The 23,166-nt window shown below is 36.0% G+C and overlaps 1 protein-coding gene across 1 annotated transcript in view; it reads left to right on the top strand.

The window, feature by feature from the left end:
• The window catches only part of LOC150102858 (retinoid-inducible serine carboxypeptidase-like), a 279,126-nt gene that overhangs the window by 221,226 nt on the left and 34,734 nt on the right, over positions 1-23,166 (top strand). The window contains exons 9-10 of the mRNA XM_090397958.1: positions 1,065-1,127; positions 15,738-15,815. Coding sequence (XP_090254084.1) covers positions 1,065-1,127; positions 15,738-15,815 — 141 coding nt within the window. The remainder of the gene's footprint in view (positions 1-1,064; positions 1,128-15,737; positions 15,816-23,166) is intronic.

The raw sequence follows: 23,166 nt of genomic DNA, 5'->3' as shown, positions 1-23,166 counted from the left end.
ATGTTGAGAAGCTACTACTCTTGTTTTAATAGGCTTAGTGGAAATCAGGAGAATGATAGATGCCATTTCAGGCTGAAATGGACTGTGATGTGGCTGAATGAGATGATGTGAGAGGGATCATTGATCAGCCAAACATCTCCGACAGCAGGAATTGCCAGAAGTTTTTGGTGCACTATTTCAAACATAAGAACAGTATTCTGATATAGGATTTCTATAGAGTTAGTAGCCAGTTGGGTGAAAAGCTGTGGTACTTAAAAAAGCTATTTTTTATGGGCCAACGATGCTATTGATGCAATGCCTGAAAATATTAAAGATAACTATTATTCTCTGATGTAGCCATTCTTACAGTGCATAAAAATAATTGTCTTACTAAGAAACTGAAATGTGAAACTGTGAACTCTTTAAGTGTTCCAGAGGCAGAATGAAGTCTTAGCCTCTGAATGTAGTTGATACACTCTGCTATATCAGTGTTGTGTAGAATATTCTTTGTTCTTTGTGTAACATCAAAATAAACATTTTTAATTGCATCTAGTAAGTCCTCTGAGCATACACATCAAACAATGGTGTGTACCCCAGAGAGTTTACCAGATATAATGAGGAAAACATTTTATTTTAGGTTACATAAAGAATAAAGAATATTGTTTATTTGATCACTCCTATAAAATCAGTTCTGTTAATCTTATAAAAGTCTTTCAGTTACTAAGAGGGTTTCCTAGAATTGATCCAGTGGAAATTTTTCAGCACTTAGCTAGAGAAGACAAAAAGCAGAAGGAATCATTCCTGGAAATTGATTAAGAGTATGGTTAGCAAAGAAATGAGGACTAGATGTTTTGCTTTGAAAGTAGTGAATGACTAAAATGGGTTGCCACAGTCTGTTGTGGTAACCCATTTTACTTTGTCAGTGAATGCATTCGATGAGATGTATGATGTTGTGCTCATAGTATTGGACTTAGTGGAAGTTACCATTCAGCAATAATAATAATATTTATTTCTGTTTTTTGCTATGTCACTGTTATATATAATCATTAAGATAAGAATATTATGCTTCATTTTCTCTTATGTAGGTCAATCCGCTGAGGTATTTGATGCACTTAAAGGAGATTTTATGAAACCGGTTATTGATGATGGTAAGTTTTGTTTACAAGTGTAATGTATTCCAGCAAGCGTGACTGCCTAAGAGTAGTGTACTTGTAAGCATAGTCCAAAATTTAAATCCTTTAAAAAGTGTTTTAAAACTCTAAATCCAAAAAAAAAATAAAGTGGGGGACAGTGTGTTTATTATTTTTAATCATTTCATGCATAAGAACAGTATGTAAACAGTAAAATTAATCAGAAGTCTATTTGACTAGCTGACACATAATTATGCTTTACCTACTATGCCAGAACATACATAGGAGTATATGGGGACATTATCAAAGACAGTTATGTCCAAGAGATTTAGTGCTGAGTGGGTTCAGTGTTCATTTGTCACTCTTCTCACACTGCATGTACCTACTCATGAATTAATTCTCTGATGCCATGAAAAACAATAAATAAATAAATAAATCATCATATAGTCTAACAACAGTTCTGTAAGTTCCACAAACTTGTATGAGTTTCATCTATCACCCCCTTTCCCAATCTTCACATGCACTTATATCCGAAACCTAAGGACGAACACTATTTCTGAAGATTGCAACTGCATTCAGATGAATCAACTTGTGGTGATTTTAGAAATTTTTGCCGCAAAACAAATTTAGAAAGCTGGTACACATTAAAATTTTCGAATGGCTTGAAAGTGTCACTTAGTAGCACTCAACAGGATAAAAAGTAGATAAAAGGTAAAAGATAAATGATGGATACCAGTTCAGGCTGAAATGGACTGTGATATGGTTGAATGAGATGATGTTGGAGGGATCATTGATCAGCCAAACATCTCCAGTACAGTAAGAATTGCCAGGGAGGTTTTTGGTGCATGTGCTAAGCATATTATGTTTGAATATATATAATATGTTGTGTATATTCAAAAGCATATTGTGTTTAAAGGAAGCTGTTTTCGTGAAGGAATAAAGATGCAAACTTGAATGTCCTGCAATGTCCCAAAGACATCATCTAGATCAGAGCTGATTAAACTGTGGGTCGCAACCCCAAATGGGGTAGCAAAAAATTTGGTAACAGTAAAAGGTTAATGTATTATTATTATTATGTGACACCTCCAGGGAGTCCAAAGACTCATCGAGGGAGAGTGTGCCAAGAGCATCGAACAATTGCACTCCTTCCAACTACTAACCACGCTCAAACTTGCTTAACTTTTTGCGAACCATTAGTGGCAGAGGCTCTACCAATCGACCAAGGTTTCTGAACGTTTGTTAAGAGGTCACCCTTGCTCTACCGTGGAGCATGAAGACAGATTTTTGGTTATAACAGCAAAATGTAATCAATACACCACTGTAAGTCAGCTTCCAAGTCTGCTCCATTTAAGTACAGGTACGCAGGTATTTCAACAAACTGTAACAAGTAGGCTTATGGCTTAAGGCCAATAGTTTGCATCCCTTTATCCACAACTCATCATAGAGCACATTTTCAGTGGTGTTGTATCCATAAAAATTAGACAAGATACAGTAGTGCTGGGGGGTCATGGTGTGGGGAGGTGTTGTGCTTAATGGATGCACTGAACTATAAGTGCTGAAAAAAGGGACTTGGACTGGTGACCAATATTGCAATGAAGTTCTTCACATCATATTCAGTTGTTCCATGGGCAAAAAATTCATTTATATGGATGACAATGCAACGTCATATATCAGCAGTGGAGATATTCCTAGAGATCAAAGATATTAATTGAATCAATTGTCCAGCACGCTCCCCAGATCTCACCCCCATAGAACACGTTTGGGATGCAATAGGGAGATGCATTGCTTCTCAAAATTCCCCTCCAGAAAACAAACAAGGCCTTATCCTTGCTCTCAAGGAGGAGTGGGCCATTTTGCTTCTAGAACTCCTGTGTCACTTGATGCTAAACATGGTATGACATGACAGCTGCATCACAGTTTGGGGTGAACATATTCCATACTGAAATGTCTCTCTGCATAGCTTGCCAAAAACATTGCAATTTAATGTGTATCAAATTTATAACATTTTTTATGTAATATAATTTGTTACTGTGCTGGTAATAAATTTATGTCCACATTTGGCTATAGTCATGAAAATGTTTTCATATACAGGTAAAAATGTAATTTTTCCTTAGCTTTTGGACACTTGTGTAGAATACCTGTTTGTGGTGGAGGGGAAATCCCCTAATGATAGTGCTGGCACTTCATTCTTCCACTTTATACTTAACTTTTTTTCTCCCATATTATCAGGACACTACTCCTGATTTTTTTACTTTCCTAATTTTCCAAACCACCATCACTGAAATCCATTACCCTGTTACTGTTGTGTGAACATTCATAGAGGGGTATCCTGATATTAAATATATGCTGCTTTGGCCCCTTCTTTAGTTAGTGCTGGAATATCACCCAGGATATACCTTTATCATCCCAGTTCCAGTTGGCAAATAATTAGCATCCATGTCTCTCTTCAGTAAGTTTAAACTGAAATTGGCCAAACAGCTGAATAGGTTAACCTTCCTCAAATGATGCCAGGTTAGCATCATTTGAGGATGTTGTTATTATCTAGGTAGTGTGCTTGTTTAGGTGTAGCAAGCATACTGACCAAACCTAAACCACATAAAAGTAATATATCACAAAATGAAATAGCTGCTTTAAAAAAATTACATAAGAACAAAAATATTGTGATTACGAAAGCTGAGGAATGCAACAATAAAAATTCAGAACCTCCTAGATAATAATTCTACTTACCAAATCATTGTTTGAGACCCTACTATGTCTCAAAAAAAAAAAAAAAAGTCATATTGAATAAAGTGACTTCTTGTCCCAAAGAAATCATCAACAGAATAAAACCTGTTCATGATAACTCACCCTGTATATATGGGGTACCTAAAATCCATAAATCTAATATTCCCCTATGCCCTGTAGTATAGACAGGTCCACTTATAAACTTGCTGAACAGTCAGCTAAGTACTTGTTATTATGTTTGTTTTTTACATTTTTATATATACTGAGTGAAAAATTCACTAAGGAGGAATGCAATTATGCTTAGTATTACTGGAACTGTCATGTGATTAAGCAGTGGTGATATTAAAGGAGACTAGAATGTACTAATTATCTAGTAAAACTGCTTGCTGTATGTTGTAATCCTTAGTAATTTTCATCGAAATGTATATTATTGTATGTTTGTTTACAGTAGTGTGCATATATCACACCATTACTGTACATGATGCAAGCATTCTAGTAATGGCAGCCATTTTTGTCACTTGAATTTTGCTTTGAATCTTGGCAACAGGTAGGCACGTTAGTTGTGTTTTAGAACAGTTATCACAGGGTAACAAGAACATGAAGTAAGCAAAGAGTTAGGCAAGCAGGGAAGGAGAGCTGGAACTGTCTAATAAACTATTGAGTTAAGTTCCCTAATCTTGGAAAAGTTTTTATGTGCGTCTTTAACTGCTTCAAGGAGAAAATATGAAGGAGGAACTTTAATAATTGAAGGACAGTATAAGTGTTATCCAGCCTTGGTATATGAGTAGAGAAGCAAGTGATATATGTTTCAAGGAGCAATATGGAATCTGCCACAAGGTTCCCTTCATTTAGAAGTGCAGTTGAAACTGCTCATTTAAATATATTCCTGTTGTCTAAGGGATTATTTTTCATGCCTACTTCAAAAAGATGGATGTGTTAAGGGAACTTGCTTACTGAAAGAAGACATAAACAAGTATATTAGTTAAGTAAGGACTTTTAACTTTGTATTTTCTAATGAATTTGAAATAATGCAGAATGAATGAATGAATAAAAACAATAAAATAAATGCTGCAAAGGAAGTTGGCCAAGTAAAACTACAGAAACTATGTTCAGTTTGTTTTGTAAAGTATTTATTTTTATTGACAATTTTGACTTTGTGTTCGTCTGGTTCGGACCCATTAGACGTGTGCAAATCTGTCTACATGTATAAGGCACTAGAGAAGAATAGAGATCTGTAAGTTGTCCAACTGTGTCATGCACACTGCAAACAAGAGTATACAAAAGAAAATGCAGGTATTATTATGTCTGTATATGAATGCTAGGAGCATCAGAAACAAAGGGTAGAGTTGCCTTGATCAGTATGTTGGGACCTCAGATTGTGTAGGCATTAGTGAGACCTGGCTATCAGAATCAAAATACTGTACCGAGTGTAAATGGTACAGTATTTTTAGGACAGTATATTGGTGGGATTATACTAGAAGAAACTGATGAGGTTAGGGATCTTGGAGTGTTAGTAGATAGGGAGTTGAAGTTCAGGGGCCATGTAGCAAAGATTGCAAATACAACTCGAAAGATAATTGCAATGCTGAAACGAACGTTGACATGTAAAGATAAAGATGTCATTTTGCTTCTTTATGAAGACAGATTGAGAATTTGTAGACTGGCAGACATTAGCATACAAGAGAAAGAGGGATGTTGTGATTGAGACTCAAATACTTCTGAAAGGAGAGTGTGCAAAGGGGGGGGGTGTTCAAAGTATTATCAAGATTGTGGAATACTGATTATGAAGACAGATTGAGAATTTGTAGACTGGCAGACATTAGCAAACAGGAGAAAGAGGGATGTTGTGATTGAGACTTAAATACTTCTGAAAGGGTCATACAGGATTTCAGTTGATGGAATTTTTCAATTTATGAACAGTGGAGAAAGGACGAGAGGGCATCCTTGGAAGCTGTGAGAATGAATGCTGCTAAGGAGGAGGAGGAGGTGAGGACAAGATTTTTCTGTCATAGGTTGGTGGGTGATTGGAATGGATGTTTAATGCAAGCAGTATGAATGAATTCAAGAATAAGGATGATAGCTGGTGCATGTAGGTATGTGGCCTCCTTCGATGAATCTGACTCCCCAGAGGGCTCTCTTAATGATAATAATATCAGATCACTTTTAAGAACTTTTTTTTTTTGCATACATAATCATTCACTCTGATTGCGATTTAAGGCCAAAACAAATTATAAATCTGATTGTAACAAAAACAGTGTTCCTTGGACTCATATTTGATTAAATTAAAAATATATATCATATTCAAATGCTAAGGAATAAATGCAGCAGAGCATTGAATGTCCTTCACTGTCCTGCTTCCTTTCTGTTACTTGGAGGGCAGATCAGTGTTTTTTTGTTATACCTTTATTGCATTACCCACTCAAAATATTATTATGAATCACAGATCTGCAAATTCATCAGAACTTAATATCTTGACCACAGCTAGTATACTCCACTGATGGGATCCTATCCATCACAGGCAATATGCACAGCACTGTGTGCATTTTGTACAGCTCATGTTACCAGGCTGCACTGAAAACAAACGAGCCTTGCTCTTTCTTCAGTGAACACAGTTTTCTTTATATGGTTTACTTGCAATGAAAGTAAAGTTCTTGCCAGAACATCTCACATGAACTAGTATGTTCTGTCTGTATCAAGAAAAAATGTACAGTACATGTCTGTCTGGCATCTATCCTTTTTGTATTTTTGTATGCACACACAGAACTCATAAGCTCTAGATAACAGATAATGCATGCTACTCTCATGCTTAATCAGAACATCCCACCTTAGTGCTGATTGTACTACCCTTCTGCTTCTTGTTATACAGCTTGGGAACATCATTCACACTTCCATTTTCAAGCCACTCTTTAAATCATACCAAGAATTCTTTGATTTTGTTTCATCTACACAGAGTTTCTGAATCAATCAGATCCCATTTAATTATGGAAATTATACTGCAGTGCCGTGTTCTGTACTGCTTAGAGTAAATATGAGGTGTGACAATTTAATTCCCAGAACGGCCGCGTAGTGTTGTTTGTGTGGTGATTTGGTTAGAGTCACGTGAGTAATCCTCTTTGTACATGTTTTAACTAATGCGTGCATAAACCTGAAGCCAATAGAGCCATTTGCTAGTTGGTTATTGCAAAAGCAATAGAGAGATCTGTGGGTAAACTTTGGCATAAAAATGTGTGATCGAAATTTGGAGCAGCATATTAACATCAAATTTTGTGTGAAAATCGGCAAAACTGTTACTGAAACGTTTGAGCTGTTGAAAGTGGTATATGATGTGGATGTTCTGAAAAAGTCAAGTGTCTTTGAGTGGCATAAGAGATTCAAAGGTGGGCGAGAAGATGTTAACAATGATCCCAGAAGTGGGCAGCCAAAAACAAAAATGACAGATTCACATGTGAACAGAGTGCAAGATTTTGTACGGTTTGACAGACGATTAAGTGTGTGATTAATGGCTGATGAATTACAAATGAATCGAGAAACACTCAGGGTAATTTTAACTGAAGAATTGGGTATGCGAAAGATTTCTGCAAAGTTTGTGCCTCGAAACTTGACAGACAAACAGAAACAGCGGTGGTTTCAAGTTGCAACTGATCTTTCTGCACGTTTCTGAGAGTAATTACAGGTGGCAAAACCTGGTGCTTCCAGTATGATCCCGAAACAAAATGCCAAAGCATGCAGTGGAAAACCCCAAGTTCGCCACATTCGAAAACAAAGCACGAATGTCATGTTTGCAGTTCAAGACCATGCTGGTGTGTTTCTTTGACCAGGAATAGTCCACTATGAATTCATTGAACAGGGACAAATGGTCGACCAGCAACTGTTTAGAGATGCTGAAAAGATTATGAGATTCTGTTCAGGGAAAAAGACCTGAATTGTGGCCTAACAAGTAGATTATCCATTATGACAACGCTCCATGCCATAGTGCACTCATTGTGAGAGAGTTTCTGGCCAAAAAATCGATTACAGAGCAATGGGTGGTAATATGATCCCAATCCCTTCATCCATTTATCTCCAGGTGCAATAGATAACAATAATGCTGATGCAAAGCAAAAGGATGTAGTCCCCCTCCTTCCACACACACACACACACCAATTCTATCCTTCTAAATACATACTCCTCTCCCTCTTTCTCCCCACCCATTTCATTTCATATCCAGTGTTAACCATACATTCCATCCTCCTTTAAAGATATTTAATTCTGTGCTTAGGCTTGGTGATCTGAGGTAATAGCCACAGCTCACCATCATATATGTTTTTAATATTAACATTTACCCAACTGAATATTAAGGTATCTTAAGTATTTATTTTCTGAGAATGGAGTTGGGTGGGGAGTTATTTTTTTTTATCCCTAAATTCACTTTAACAAATTATTTCACTGATCCTGGGGTCTACTTTAAGGAATGTATTCTATACAATGACCTGACATAAAGACTTGCATAAATTTATGAGGAGAAAATTACAAGAAATGTCTTATTGATTTCTTATTTTTGATAGATATCACATACTCTATTTCAGGATACAAGAGCATGCAGTAGGATTGAAATCAGAAGTGATTACTAGTTTGCTTAAAGCCAAATAAAGATGTACTGAAAAGAACTGGGGTCAGGCACCTTTCAGGAGTGATCTATATTCAAGTATACAACAGATATGGGAAAAAATATGAAAGAGAAATAAACATTAGAGACTCACTGGTCAACTCTAAAGAAACTGTTGATTGACAAGAGGCCTCAGAGAATACAGAAAAATTAAGACAGCTAAGTATCTGTGGGAGTAGCCTAAACAAAAGTCTTGGTGAGAGATAGATTATAGATAGCACAAAAGTGAAAAAAATATTCTAGAAGCTGTTGAATAAAAGCTTTAAAATAAAAGAAAGATTATTGTAAAAGGAATCAGAGAAGATAAAAGTAACATAAAAATTGACAGTAAAAATATTCTAGATATCAGAGTAATTTGAAAGGTTTTTAAATAAAACAAGTGGTGAAAGAAAAGTCATCAATTTCCTGACATGTATCCTGAAAGGGTGTTAAGGTTACTATAGTAGCACTACATGATTAAGTTTACATTATTAATCTCCTATCGACACTTTTCCTCCAAATTAGTTCGTTACTTGTCAGCTGTCCAATATCATCAAATCTAACCTTTTGTTCTTCTGAGGCACTCCTGACTGAATCAATTCCCATAGACCTTGATGTTCCTGTGGGTGTCAAACGATAACCTTGTTTGTTCCATTCTGTTTACGTGACCATACTACCATAGATTAGCCTATCTTACACATTCTTGAATGCAAACAATGTCAAGTTTCTTCCTAATGTCTTAATTTTTAATAAGATTCTGCCATTGATGCCATCTGTTTAGACCTGTAATTTTTCTTGGACCTCTCATATCTGTGGTCACTAATCTTTGATAAAATGTTTTATTTCTAACCCAACTCTCAGATTCACAGTTTAAAACTGGTTTGGATACAGTCTCTATACTGCTAGTTTAGTACAAATTTCTCTCTTATTCCATATAAATTTATTCAGCTGACTTCCTACCATACTAGCTTTGCTTATTCTGTTATCTATTTTCTAATTTAATTTGATATCTTCAATAAAACCTGTGCTTAAATAGCTAAAATATTTTACTTGTTCTACTCGTACTTTAGGATACAGCTGGAGTTTTCTGTGTTCCTGCCTATTTTCATAGTTTTGGCCTTTTTATTGCTGATTTTCATGCCAAGTTTGTTACAGCTATTAATCAAGTTAGTTAGGGAATCCTGAAGACTTGCTCTCAATGTATTTAGGAGTACATCATCTGCATAAAGCAAAGAACAACTTTCTGATCTAACCTAAACCTGATATCTCCAATTCTAATATCAGGTTTAATACTACTTTCGTTCATAATGTAATCCCTATAGATAATAAGAGTGAAGATAATGTTCATACTTGTCTTACACCTAAGTTTACATCAAACCACATTCCTGTATTTCCTTCAGTTCTGATTGCTGCATTATAACTTAAATATAGACTATATATTGCTCTGTGTAATGTTTCATTTATTATTATTATTATTATTCAGGCCTCCATGGAGTCAAAAGGCTTGTCGCACGAGGTCCTTCCTAGGAAACAGTCTATCAAGACTCATCGTAGGAGGTCCCTCTTAGGAAACACAAAAGTCTATCATACCACTCCTTAAACTCATTGACCATTCTCGCTCTCACCACTCCGTCAGGCAATGCATTCCATTGTTCAACCACCCTCCATACAAAGAAACCACTCCTCACCCTCTTGCTCACAGTTTCCTTTTGTAACTTGCAGGGATGGCATCTTGTTATCGCTCCTTCACGCTATCCAACCAAGCAAAAGAACTTCCAAGTGTCAACCCTGTAACCACCTCTCAACAGCTTAAAAGTCTTAATCATATCACCTCTCCTTCTTCTATCCACCAAACTCTGCAGTCCACATTCCCTCAGCCGATCCTCATAACTAACATTGTACAGTCCTGAAACCATCTTTGTTATCTGCCTTTGTACCCTTTCCACAGTTAATTTATCCCCTTCAAATCCTGGGGACCAAATCTGTGAACAGTAGTCAGTGTGGTCTGATCAGAGTCTTATACAACGGAATGATAACTCATTTATCTCTGCTGGTCAGTGTCTTTCTCATTATTGCAACAATCCTCTGTGTTACCTTCACCAGCTATGCAATATGTCCCCTAAATTTCAGGTTTCTATCAATCATCAACCACAGATCTCTTGTCTCCACTACTTGCTCCAGTATAACTCCTCCCATAGAGTATGTAGTGTTCCATTGATGTGTCCCAAACCTCAAGACCTTACATTTGGCTGCATTAAACTGACACCCCCCATTCGTTTGCCCATCTGTCTAGCTTATTCAAATCCTCTTGCAGGGCTACCACATTTGCACTATTACTAATAACCCTTCCTAGCTTCACATCATCCGCAAACAACTGACTATCCCCTTGCAATCCACTGACAATGTCATTGATATAAAGGTTAAACAGTATAGGTCCCAGTACTGAGCCCTGTGGGACCCCACTTGTAACCCTCTACCTCCTTGAAACTGCCCCACCATACACAACTCTCTGATACCTATCGGACAGCCAATCCTGAATCCATTTGACCAACCTGACATCCAAACCCATGTGCTGCAACTTAAATATCAGCTTATCATGTGGCACTCTGTCAAATGCCTTCGCTAAATCCAAGAAAATGACAGTATATGCCTTTCCCTCATCTACTGCTCTTGTAACTTTATTATAAAAGGCTAACATATTACTAAAACAAGAGTGCCCCTTAACAAATCCATGTTGACTCTCACAGATAATATTACCCTCATCTGCCAAATGCTGTATACGATCCCTCACTAATTTCTGCAAGATCTTGACAACTACTGATGACACACAAACTGGCCTATAATTAGACACTTCTAGTCTGTTACCGCCCTTATGCAATAGCACTACCTTCCTTCCATTCCCTGGGCACCTTTCCCGTAGCCAGACTTTCATTGAAAAGCCAGGTCAAAGAAGCTGTCAGTTCTTTAGCATTCTCTTAAAACTCATGGTGAAATACCATCCAGTCCCACAGCTTTACTGACATCCAGAGTACTCAGCATCTGGAACACACTCTCCTCCTGCGGTTCTAAACCTCGAACCTGCCCTATCCCTCAAGTATTGAAATTTACTCCTCCAGGATGAAATACTCCAATAAAGTGTTCATTGAACAATTTCACTATGTCCTCTGCATCAGGCACTCTATTCTCGTTTTTATCTTACAATGTCAATCTTCCAGAGTCATTTCTCCTCCTACTGGAGTGCTATTGCATAAGGGTGGTAGCAGACTGGAAATGTCTAATTATAGGCCAGTTTGTTTATCATCAGTAGTTGTTAAGATCTTGGAGAAATTAGTTAGGGACCATATACAACATTGGGCAGATGAAGGTAATGTTATCTATGAGAGCCAACATGGATTTGTGAGGGGATGCTCTTGTTTTAGTAATATGCTAGCCTTTTATAATAAAGTTACAAGAGCAGTAGATGAGGAAAAGGCATATAGTGCCATTTTCTTGGATTTAGCAAAGGCATTTGACAGGGTGCCAAATGATAAGCTGATATTTAAGTTGCAGCACATGGGTCTGGATGTCAGGCTGGTCAACTGAATTCAGGATTGGCTGTCCGAAAGGTATCAGAGAGTTGTGTACACATTTAATTGTAGTGTTTTGAATAGTTTTTCTCTAGGTGCCATGTCATATGTTTTTCCAGATCTACAAAACATAAGTACAGATCCTTATTATATTCCCATGTTTTCTTAACTATTTGTTGTAAAGTGAAAATCTGATCTTGACTACCTCTGTTTGATCTGGACCTATCTTATTCTTCTCCAATCCTTTTTCTCAGCTTCTTTTCAAGTGTGCTTGCATGAATCTTAAATGACACACTAAGTAGAGAAATTCCCTTGTAATTCTTACATTCAGCTTTATTCCCTTTTATAGATGGGTACTATGAGAGCCTTACTCCAATCATCTGGAATTCGATCTTCTAATCATACTCTTTGAATTATGCTGCAGTGACTGCCAAAGTTTTATACTTCCATATATGAGTGTTTCTGGCTGAATATAATTATTCCAGCTGCGTTTCCAAATTTCAAGTTTCAGTGGTTTTTTTTATACCTGAAGTATTGATGTGTATTTCTATTTGCATTCCTCTTGAAAAACTTTTACTACTTTTCTGTCACTGCTTGTTTCATTTAACAGTGTTTGAAAGAAATTACTTCAAGATATCTTGAATATTGTTATCTTCAGTTTTCATTTCATCTTTATCATCTTTGGTTCTTTTTTCCAGTACTCTTTCCTCTGTTGCTAAGCTTTTTTAATAGCCTCCAGAACATTTTGCCACCTTCATGATAACATTGATATAAATATTAAAGAGTAAAGACCCTAGTATAGAACCCTAGTTTTTCAGCTGTCATCAACAATACTCTATCTCCTGTCTTATTCCTTCTGTGCTCCCTGAAAATTCAATACCCCTTATATTCCTTCCTTGCAACTATATCATTTTCTGTCAGCCAGGGCTCACTAATGCCAATAAGTTTTACCCAGGTAAAGCTGACCAATTTTAAGAACTCTCTTTTATTTTTAATACTTTTGGGTATCATGAATATGTATTTCAACATCACCTTGGACTCGGTTACCTTTGGATAATCATTTCTGTATGAGCACTAATTTGTCATTGTGGTGCCCGCACCCACACTTGACTGCTTCCTCCCCCAGTGCTTAGAAACTAGAGTTTTCCCTGATTTAGCACTTCCATCCTCTCTCTGAACAACATCTCCAAACATCTAACTCCAAAACTATTCAAATGGAGTCCATCAGGCATATTCAAGTCCTTTCATCCATCAAGGATATAAGCTGCACACCATTCCTTTTGCATAATCTTCTCATTGACTCCTTAGCAATCAGTGTTGCTCTCAAGTCATTCTCATCACATTGCAGTAGCAAACTCTCAATTTTACTTTCGGTCTTCCTTTTCACATCTACTAGCAACAGTGTATATTATTATAAAAAAAACTTTCTCTCAAGAAATCACAGTTGCCAAAATGTGACAGCATTTCTTAACAAGTTGAATATTCACCTTATCACAAGCACAAGGCTTTCGTATGGGCTGTTACTTAACTGTTTGGTAACTCATCATTTTATAAAATTCCTTCACATGCCTTATCCCATGCAAAATTATATTACTTCACTTGGAATGCAGGCATATAATATAATATGCAGTGGTATAATTATCACTGCAGGACATGTTTGGTGACAAAATGTGTCCTGTATTGTGATGTAAATTTTATCTATAAGTTAGTTTAGCCAACCTTTTGTATATGTATCTCAAAAGCAGTTTGGTCAACTTGGTCTGTACACTGGATTTTCAAATGTTACCAAGAACAGTTGTGATGTCATACATGTTTTAAATTATTATTATTCATATTTTTTTGTGGTAAGTAGTAGTATTTTTTATTGAACCATATTCTGTTTCAAACTTTTCCAGATTTAATTTTAAAAAATTACAGAAAATGAGGATCAAATGCAGTGTGAGCTCATTGTTAAAATATTCATAACTCACTAGTGGTTTTGTTATGTTTATCCCCATTACATATCCATTGGGGATGTGTAATGGGGATAAACCATTAATGGTGATTAATCACCATTAATTAATGAAAACTAAATAACACTATGAATAGTACAAGACAGTTTCTTATAGTTGAAACAGAATCTTTAATGGAAAGGATAGAACTACAAACCAAGATGAACCAGCCAGAACACTAGGACGAGCCCAAAAAAGGGGATGATTCTCATCAGATCAGAACGTGTGGGTGGCTTAATTATATTAAGTTCTCATTAAGAACAAAACTATGAAAATAGGCAGGAGCATAGAACACTTCAACTGCATTCTGAATGGAGATCCTATAGAACAAGTAAAATATTTCAACTATTTAGTCACAGATTTTAGTAAAGATGGCAGGTTAAATCTGGAAATAGACAACAGAATAAGCAAAGCTAAGTTACGGATCTGAGAGTTGGGTAAGAAATAATGTAGTTTATCAAAACCTAGAGCCCACAGATATGATGGTTCAGAGAAAAATTAGAGAAGTGAACCAATGGCATCAGTGCATAATCATATTAAAAATGAAGATATTAGAAACGACCTTGACATTGGCATTCAAGAATGTGTCACTATAGCTAATCTTAGGTGGTGTGGCCACTTAAATAGAATGAGTGAGGAAAGGTTAGCAAAACAGGTGTTTGATGCCAAGCTGGCAGGAAATAGATCCAGAGGAACACCAAGGTCTAGGTGGATTGATTCAATCAGAAGTGACTTAGAAGAACGAAATGTTAGATATGACATTATTGGAGTGCTCATAAGTAATAGACTTATTTGAAGGAAAATCGTTGATAGGAGGTTAATAATAATGTAAACTTAATTATGAAGTGCTGTCATAGTAACCTGAACACCTTTTGAGAGTACATATCAGGAAATTGATGATGATAAAATTCTTTTTTTATTAAGCTGAAATTTGGAGATAACTAACTGCTGTGGTATGATATAAGCAGGCCATGTGGAAAATAATAATTTGTTATACAACATTGAACTATTTCTTATATTTCAATGTTTAATATTAGTTTCTATTTCAAAAAAGTACAGGTTATCCTTCACGTATGATGAGGTTCCTTTCTAATGATCCCATCATAAGTTATGGTTGTAGGTTGGAAATAACTATATACTCTATGAACTATAACATCATGTACTATAGCTGCAACAGCTTTTCAATTCTCATGCTGCCCTATTATTTTCCCTTTCATTCCTAAATCAGTTTTTTTCTTTTCCACACCCACTAGAAAAATCACTTTTCTCTTATTGGCCATTTTCACTATGCCACTAAGAAAATCTCAAAGTTTTGTATGCAAATGAAATCACTGCAAAATACTAGCTTCCATGTGGTTGGTATCTGAGACCCAAACAATAACAAACACGGCTGCCTTGTAGCCACGTACGCAACCAGTTACCATACATGCGATAGAGTGATTATCATTAGCTGTTACCACTGAATATCGAGAGTCAAAAGTAATAGGATTAATAGGATGGCTGTTGTAAGCATTGGTGGCCATAGGTCACATTTGTTGTAAGTTGAGGATTGACTGTAGGGTGCCTTCCAAGTTTATTCATGTACTTTGGCTCATTATGAAAACTAACTTTATGAATCTATGTAAAATTTTGTGGCTTAGGGGCAGAATGTTTATTTTCAGTTTTGATAAAGCAGTAATGAGTTGTTATTAGTATATCAAACAAGCATTTTTTTTTCTTTCAGTTGAAGCGCTTTTGAATGATACATCTTTAAGTGTTGTTGTATATAATGCACAGTTGGATCTTATTGTTGATACAATTGGTAAGTTCCTTTCTTCTTTTTTTTTGCTTTTATTCTTTTTCTTTCTTTTTTTTTATCTTTATTAAAAGTTAATGTCAATTTACATAGGTTATAAATTTTTACTAATTTAATAACCATTTTTAATACTTTTAAATTTAATTGATCAAGTGTTTGCCTAGTAATTGAAATTCCTTTAGTATACCTTAACACTTTTAATATTTATCATGTATAACTGCATGAAATAATGAAATTGAACTTGATTTTAGAGCTTTGTGTGTATTAAATCAAATCCTAAATATAGTTCTGAATTTTTTTATTTGCAAATTCTCTTATAATGCTGTCAACAGGCAGTTGTTTTAATATTATTATTACATGATGCCTCCAAGGAGTCAAAAGACTCATCAAGGGAAGGCATGGCACCTACTCTACAGCTCTCCATCTCCACCACTTAATCCACCAAATACAGCAAACTGCCACTACTATCATCTACTGTCCAACATCACTAGTATTTTTTTGTCTGTAAATTGCATAAATTGCATGTGTCCTCAAGGCTGATTTGTCTGTATGTGGGATGAATGAAAAACCAGTTTCCAGGAGAAAAAGCCCTGCTACCTCTGTGTGAAATCAGCTAACTCCTTCAGTTGAAAAACCCATATAAAGATTCTTCTCGTCATGAGGAGAATCAAACTTTGGCCTTTTCCAATCAAAGGGCACAATGTGCCATCATTCTTCCAATTGCGCTACAAAGACACATTTTATTATAGGTTTATGTATATTAGTATTTGGATTGAAAACAATTAATATTGTAATATTGTTATAATATGCCTGCTCTTTCTTTAATGGTTTTTGGTCCAATTTACCTTGGCATAACTAGAAAATAAAGATTTGAGAATATTTAGAAGGAAAGAGTAAAAAATGATGATAAAAATATATAATGGAAATCCAACCCATGATAACATTGTAAACCTATTGTATGTTAGTAACTGCTAAGGGTTACAGAATCCAGAAAACTTGCTCTAGGGAAGGATAGAAATTTTTCAAGCTGCTTCAGACCTCAAGCGGAGTGGTGGTCTCACACTGAATGATGAAATACATTGGCCTCCTAAGATATATTCAAATATCTGTGCTCATAATGGGATTTGAACCTGCAACACGTTAGTTGAAAAGAAGAGGTATTATCCACTAAACCAACCAGGTTCAAATATACAGAATTTGACACAATATCCAGCAAGCACCACAGACTTTGCTGGGTTAACAGCTACTTGCCTCCTTAGTAGTGTGTCCAGTTGCACAGATGATTGGTTTATGATAGAAGTCAGATATTATTATTATCCTAAGACTCTATGGAGTCAAAGACTCATCTAGGAAGTCCTTTTGTCATACCACACCTTAAACACACTCAAATTCTCTGCAGACACCACCCTCTCAGGCAAGGCATTCCAATCATTCACAACTCTGCATGCGAAGAACCTGCTTCTCACTCCTCTGCTCACACCCTCCTTATACAGCTTCCAAGAATGACCTCTAATTTTCCCCTGATCTCTTGCTGTTTTCTGTAAAACCTCTTCAACATTGATTCTAAACAACCCCTTACTAACTTGTAGGTCTCTATCATATCACCCCTCTTCCTCCTATCCACTAGACTCTGTAAATTGCATCTTTTCAATATTCCAGAGATAAGAAACTACCTTAGTCAGTCGCCACTGGACCCTATCCAACATCTCTTCATCCTTTTCAAAACCAGGTGACCAGATCTGTGCACAGTAGTCCATGTGTGGCCTAATCAGAGCCTTATACAGCAGAACAAGAATCTCCTTCTACAAGTCGGTGTCCTCCACATCATTCCCAGAATTCATTGTGTTGTCCTCACAATGTTGGCAATGTGTCACCTACATTTCAGATCCTTATCCACTGTCACCCCAGGATCTCTTATTTCCTCCAAGTCCAGCAATATATCCCCACCAAGTGTAACTTCTACATCATCTTATCTTTGTTTCCCAGATTTTAAAACCTTACATTTTGCAACATTGAACTGGCATCTCCATTCACTCAATCTATTCAAGTCTTCTTGTAATACCACACCAACTTCTCTACTTTTCATTACATATATTGTTTACTTTTGTTGTATCTTTGGCAATAATAATCTTTGAAATTTGCAGATGGTGATGAACAAGTATGATATTAGTGATAGGTAAAAAATTTTATTTTTACTTAAAAACATTTCATTTAAAAATAAAGTAGAGAAGCCTGTGTAGCATGGAAGTGGTGTTTACATCCTCTGCACTAGGCTGCCTGAATATACTTAAGTTCAAGTCTAGTCGCCAACTGCAGGAACATTTTTCTTAGCCTTTCTTCGACTAGTTCTCGAGTTAAGCAATTTCTGGCATGGGCGAGCAGGTTTTTTCTCCCAGAAAAAACCTGCTTGCCCATGCCGGTTTTTTCACCAGAAACTCGAGTTTTACATTCTGTAAACTCAAGAAAATCAACCATAGAACCCACATTATTTCAAACAGTAACATATATTGTTAGGATTAGGTACCAGGAGATGACAGCACTTGTTCGCCCCTTTGATTCTATGATGTAAAGAGATAAACCTTTTCCTGATCTACAAAATGTAAATCCAAATCCTTGTTATACTCCCTTGATTTTTCAAGTATTTGTCTTAAACTGAAAATCTGATCCTGATGGCATGTATTTGGCCTGAACTCAGCTTGTTTTCCAATTTTCCTTCCCACAGTTTTTCTAGCCTCTTCTCAAATATTATTATTATTATTAAGAGAGACCTGGGAGTCAGGAACTCATCGAGGGAGGCCATACTATTTATACCAGCTGTCATATCTGTTCTTGAATACATTCATGCTACTTGCATATACAACATCCAATGGCAATCCATTCCAATCACACACTACTCTATGAGAGAAAAATCTAGCCCTAATTCCCTTCTTGACACTCAACTTCCATGGATGCCCATGCGTCCTTACCCCACCCTTTATAAAATGAAAAATTCCATCTATTGAAATTCTGTATAACTCATTCAGAAGTTTGTAAGTCTCAGTCATATCTCCCCTCTTTCTCCTGTTTGCTAGCGTCTGCAGCCTACAAATTCTCAATCTCTCTTCATAATTTGTATTCCACAATCCTGATATCATATTTGACACTCTACTTTGCACTCTCTCCTGTATCAGAATTACTATGGAGACCAGACCTCCGTGCAATAGTCCAAGTGAGGTCTTATCAAAAGCTTTTGCAAATTTATTTATGCAAATATGTTTGTATATATCTTGCCAGGGAAACTCAGTAAGGAAACTACTCTAATTTACACTCTCAGTTAAATTTATTTCTTTTTCAGGAAGGTGGCAAAACATATTCTGGAGGCTATAGAAAAAGTTCAGAAATTGAGGAAAAAGTACTGTAAAAGGAATTAGAGATGATAAACGTGGCATGAAAACTGAAGATAAAGATATTCTAGATGTCTGGAGTAATTACATTGAAAGACTGGTAAACAAAAAAAGTGTCAGCACAGGGGTATAAAACTTCCAGCTGAATGCAGTCAGGAATACATATCTCTACTTGAAATAGAAAAGTCATCAAAAACCTGAAATGCGGAAAAGCAGCTGGAGTAGATGAAATTTGACCAGAAATGTTCAAATATGGGAGTATAAAAGTTTTACAGTGGATACATTGCATAATTCAGGAAGCCTGATCAGGGGTTGAAATCTGGGTGATTGGAGCAGAGCTCTAATAGTACCTATCTATAAAAATGGGAAATAAAACTGAATGTGAGAATTAGAGGTATTTTCCTACTGAGCGTTCCTGGTAAAATTTATACAAGTATACTTGAGAAACAGCTAAGAAAAATTGTGAAAGGGAAGCTTGGTGAAGAACAAACCGGATTCAGGCTAAATAGAGGTTGTCAGGATCAGATTTACACTTTAAGACATCATCAAATTCCTGCTATGTACATTCAAGGGGGGGGGTACAATTTTTGATGGTACTGCATGAAAAATTTACATCATTACTAACTTCCTATCTACAATTTTATCAGTGTGTTACTTGTCAAGACTCCAACATTATCAGATCTTATAAATCTATCATCCAAGGCACTTTGTACCGTATCAATCCATCTATATCTTGATCTTCCTCTGGGTCGTTTTCCTGCCAACCTGGCAGAGAGCACTTGTTTTGCTAATCTTTCCTCGCCCATTCTGTTTAAGTGACCATACCACCTGGGATTAGCTCAGCTAACGCATTCCTGGATGCTGATAATGCTAAGTTCTTTCCTAATATTCTCGTTTTTAATATGATATTGCTATTGATGCCATCTGTTCATGCCCCTAATCTTTCTCAGAACTCTCATATCTGCAGTCTCTAGTCTTTGGTTAAGTGCTTTACTTCTGACCCAGCTCTCAGATCCATAAGTTAAAACTGGTTTGAACACTATCTTGTATACAGCTAATTTAGTGTTCTGACTAATTTTCTCTTTTATTCCATATGAATTTATTCAATTGATTTCCTACCATACCAGTTTTGTTGATTCTGTTGTCTATTTCCATATTTAATTTACCATCTTCACTAAAAATCATGCCTAAGCAGCCAAAATGTTTTACTTGTTCTATAGGTTCTCCATTCACAATGCAGAACCTATAGAACATTGATATTTTCAATGTTTCTGAATATTTTCATTGTCTTTGTCTTTATAATGCTGACCTTCATACCATATCTATTACAACAGTTATTCAATTTTGTCAGGAAATCTTGCAGACTTGTAGCAGATTTATTTAGAAGTATAACATCATCTGAATAAAGCAAAGAGCTGGCATTAACATCTCCAATTTTGATATCAGGTTTAATACCACTTTCCTTCATAATGTGATCCATATAGATAATGAATAACAGAGGGGATAATGTACATCCATGTCTGATACCAGATTTAACATTAAACCATCTTCCTGTACTTCCTTCAATTCTAACTGCTGACTTACAACTCAAATAAAGAGTAAGTATTGCTTGATATAATGCCCCATTGACACCATATAACTGCAGCGTATTGAATAGCTGCTCTCTTGGCACCTTGTCATATGCCTTTTCCAGATCGACAAAATTAAATACAGATCTTTGTTATATTCCCATGCTTTCTCAACTAATTGTCATAAAGTGAAGATCTGATCCTGACAACCTCTATTTGGCCTGAATCGAACTTGTTCTTCAAAAAGCTTTTCTTCCACAATTCTTCTCAACCGTCTCTCAAGTATACTGGCATAATCTTACCAGGAACACTCAGTAGGGAAATACCTCTGTAATTCTCACATTCAGTTTTATTTCTCTTTTTATATATGGTTAATGTGAGAGCTCTACTCCAATCATCGGGAATTCGTCCCTCTGTTCATACCTTGTGAACTATGCAGTGCACGCACTGTAAGACTTTTATACCACTATACTTAAACTGGTGCTGTAATGCATCAGGGGGTGGAGCCCCCCCCCCCCACCCCAGTAGAGATCTTAGGAAAGAACTTTGCCATTGTTAGCATTGAGGAATGTGTTAGTAGAGCTAATCTCAGGTTGTATGGTCACTTAAATAGAATGGAGAGGAAAGATTAGCAAAACAAGTGTTCTTTGCCAGATTTCAGAAAAAGACCCAAAGGAATATCATGCGGATTCATTGATACAGTAAAAAGTGCCTTAAAAGAAATGAAATATAAGATCTGATAATATTGAAATACTGACAGATAACAGATTAATTTAGAGGAAAATTATTGATCAGAAGTTAGTAATGGTGTAACCTTTTCATGTAGTACTATCATAATTATCCTATACACCTCCTGAGGGTCCATATCAGGAATTTGATGATGATGGTTTTTCTGGAAGATCTATTCCAGGCATCTATATTTCAGCCTTCTGATCATAGGCCTTCTCAGTGCAGTGCAGCCACTGTTAAAAATTTTTATACCTTCATATCTGAGCATTTTTTATTTTTTTTTTTGTTTTTGTCATATATCATCTGCTCCAGTTGCCTTTCTTCATTTCATGTTTGTGATGGCTTTTTCTAAAAGTTAGTTAATAGAAGAGGTCATGCTATCTAGTCTTAAAATATGGGCTCCCATATCTTGGGTAAATTAATGCAATCATACTTAAGGTTAGGAGAGTGCTTCATAACTGATGCTTATTCTAAAATTAGTCTCTGAGATCTATAAAGACTCCTATGTGATAAAGATCTTATCTAATTTTAGAATAACTGATGCTTATTCTAAAATTAGTCTCTGAGATCTATAAAGACTTCTATGTGATAAAGATCTTTTCCTCTATCTGATCCTATGTGAAGAAGTATCCAGAGCATGGTCTGTCAATCGCAACTTGCCATACAGGTAATTGCAGATGTAAGTTTTGTGTTCTTCAAGGCAGATGTTAGCTCATCTACTAGTCTGTCTAAAGTAGGCCAAACTACAGTCACAAGGAACTTTATACACTCCAGAAAGTTCACAAGGATGGAGTTGATTTTTAGAAGAATGTATGAATGTAGCTAGCTGAATGAAGGAGATCATATTTTTGCAGGGAAGGTGGGATGGGAATGTTTTGCTGTGATCCCATGTTTTGAATGTAGGAGGGATGGATGTGGGGGGGTCATGCAATATTTTATCTATTTGATATGAGCCATGGCCATTGGCTAAAAAGGTGTTTATACCACAAAACATTATTATGAATCATCAACAACACCTAAGCTGGTGGTATGCGTAACCCCAAGGGATATGTGCTGGGCCGTTCAGGAGTACACAAAAAAAATAATCAGTAATGATGGAAAAACAAGCAAAGTAAACAAAATGCAAAACGTTAGTTATGGAACAATAAATGTTAAGTTTGAATCACCACTATTTTAAAAACAAGGGGTACAATTTATAGAAATGGATTTAAAAGGAGTACACAAGTGGAAAAAGGTTGAGAACCACTGATCTAGAGTATACACATCTACATACAAAGACAAGATACATTACAATTTAAACAGTATGCCAAAGCAACAACAGAGAGACATGTGATGAAGTTGCCTACAAGGATAGAAAAATCAGAACTACACAGTAATACTATATTACTATATATATATCTAAGAAAGCAAATCACTGCAAAAGCTGATAAACAAGTCATGGGAAGATTTCAGGGTAAGAATGTAGAAGATAAATATTATGGAGGCTACGCATACCACCGGTTGGGAACCGATGCTTTAGATGATGACCTTAATATGAAGGTTAAAGCATCGGGACATTTGGGAAAGTAATTATTTTTAACACAGTAATAGTCTTCATAATTTATCAAAATGAATGCTTCTTTATCCAATTCAGTCATTGTCTTCTTCTGATCCTGCCACTCATTTGCCAGTATTTCA

The sequence above is a fragment of the Typopeltis vanoorti genome, chromosome 9, assembly GCF_054136105.1.
Source record: "Typopeltis vanoorti isolate ZY-2024b chromosome 9, IOZ_Tvanoo_1.0, whole genome shotgun sequence".
NCBI lineage: Eukaryota > Metazoa > Arthropoda > Arachnida > Uropygi > Thelyphonidae > Typopeltis > Typopeltis vanoorti.
Note: the sequence above shows the minus strand (reverse complement) of the source record. Positions and strands in the feature narration are given on the sequence as shown.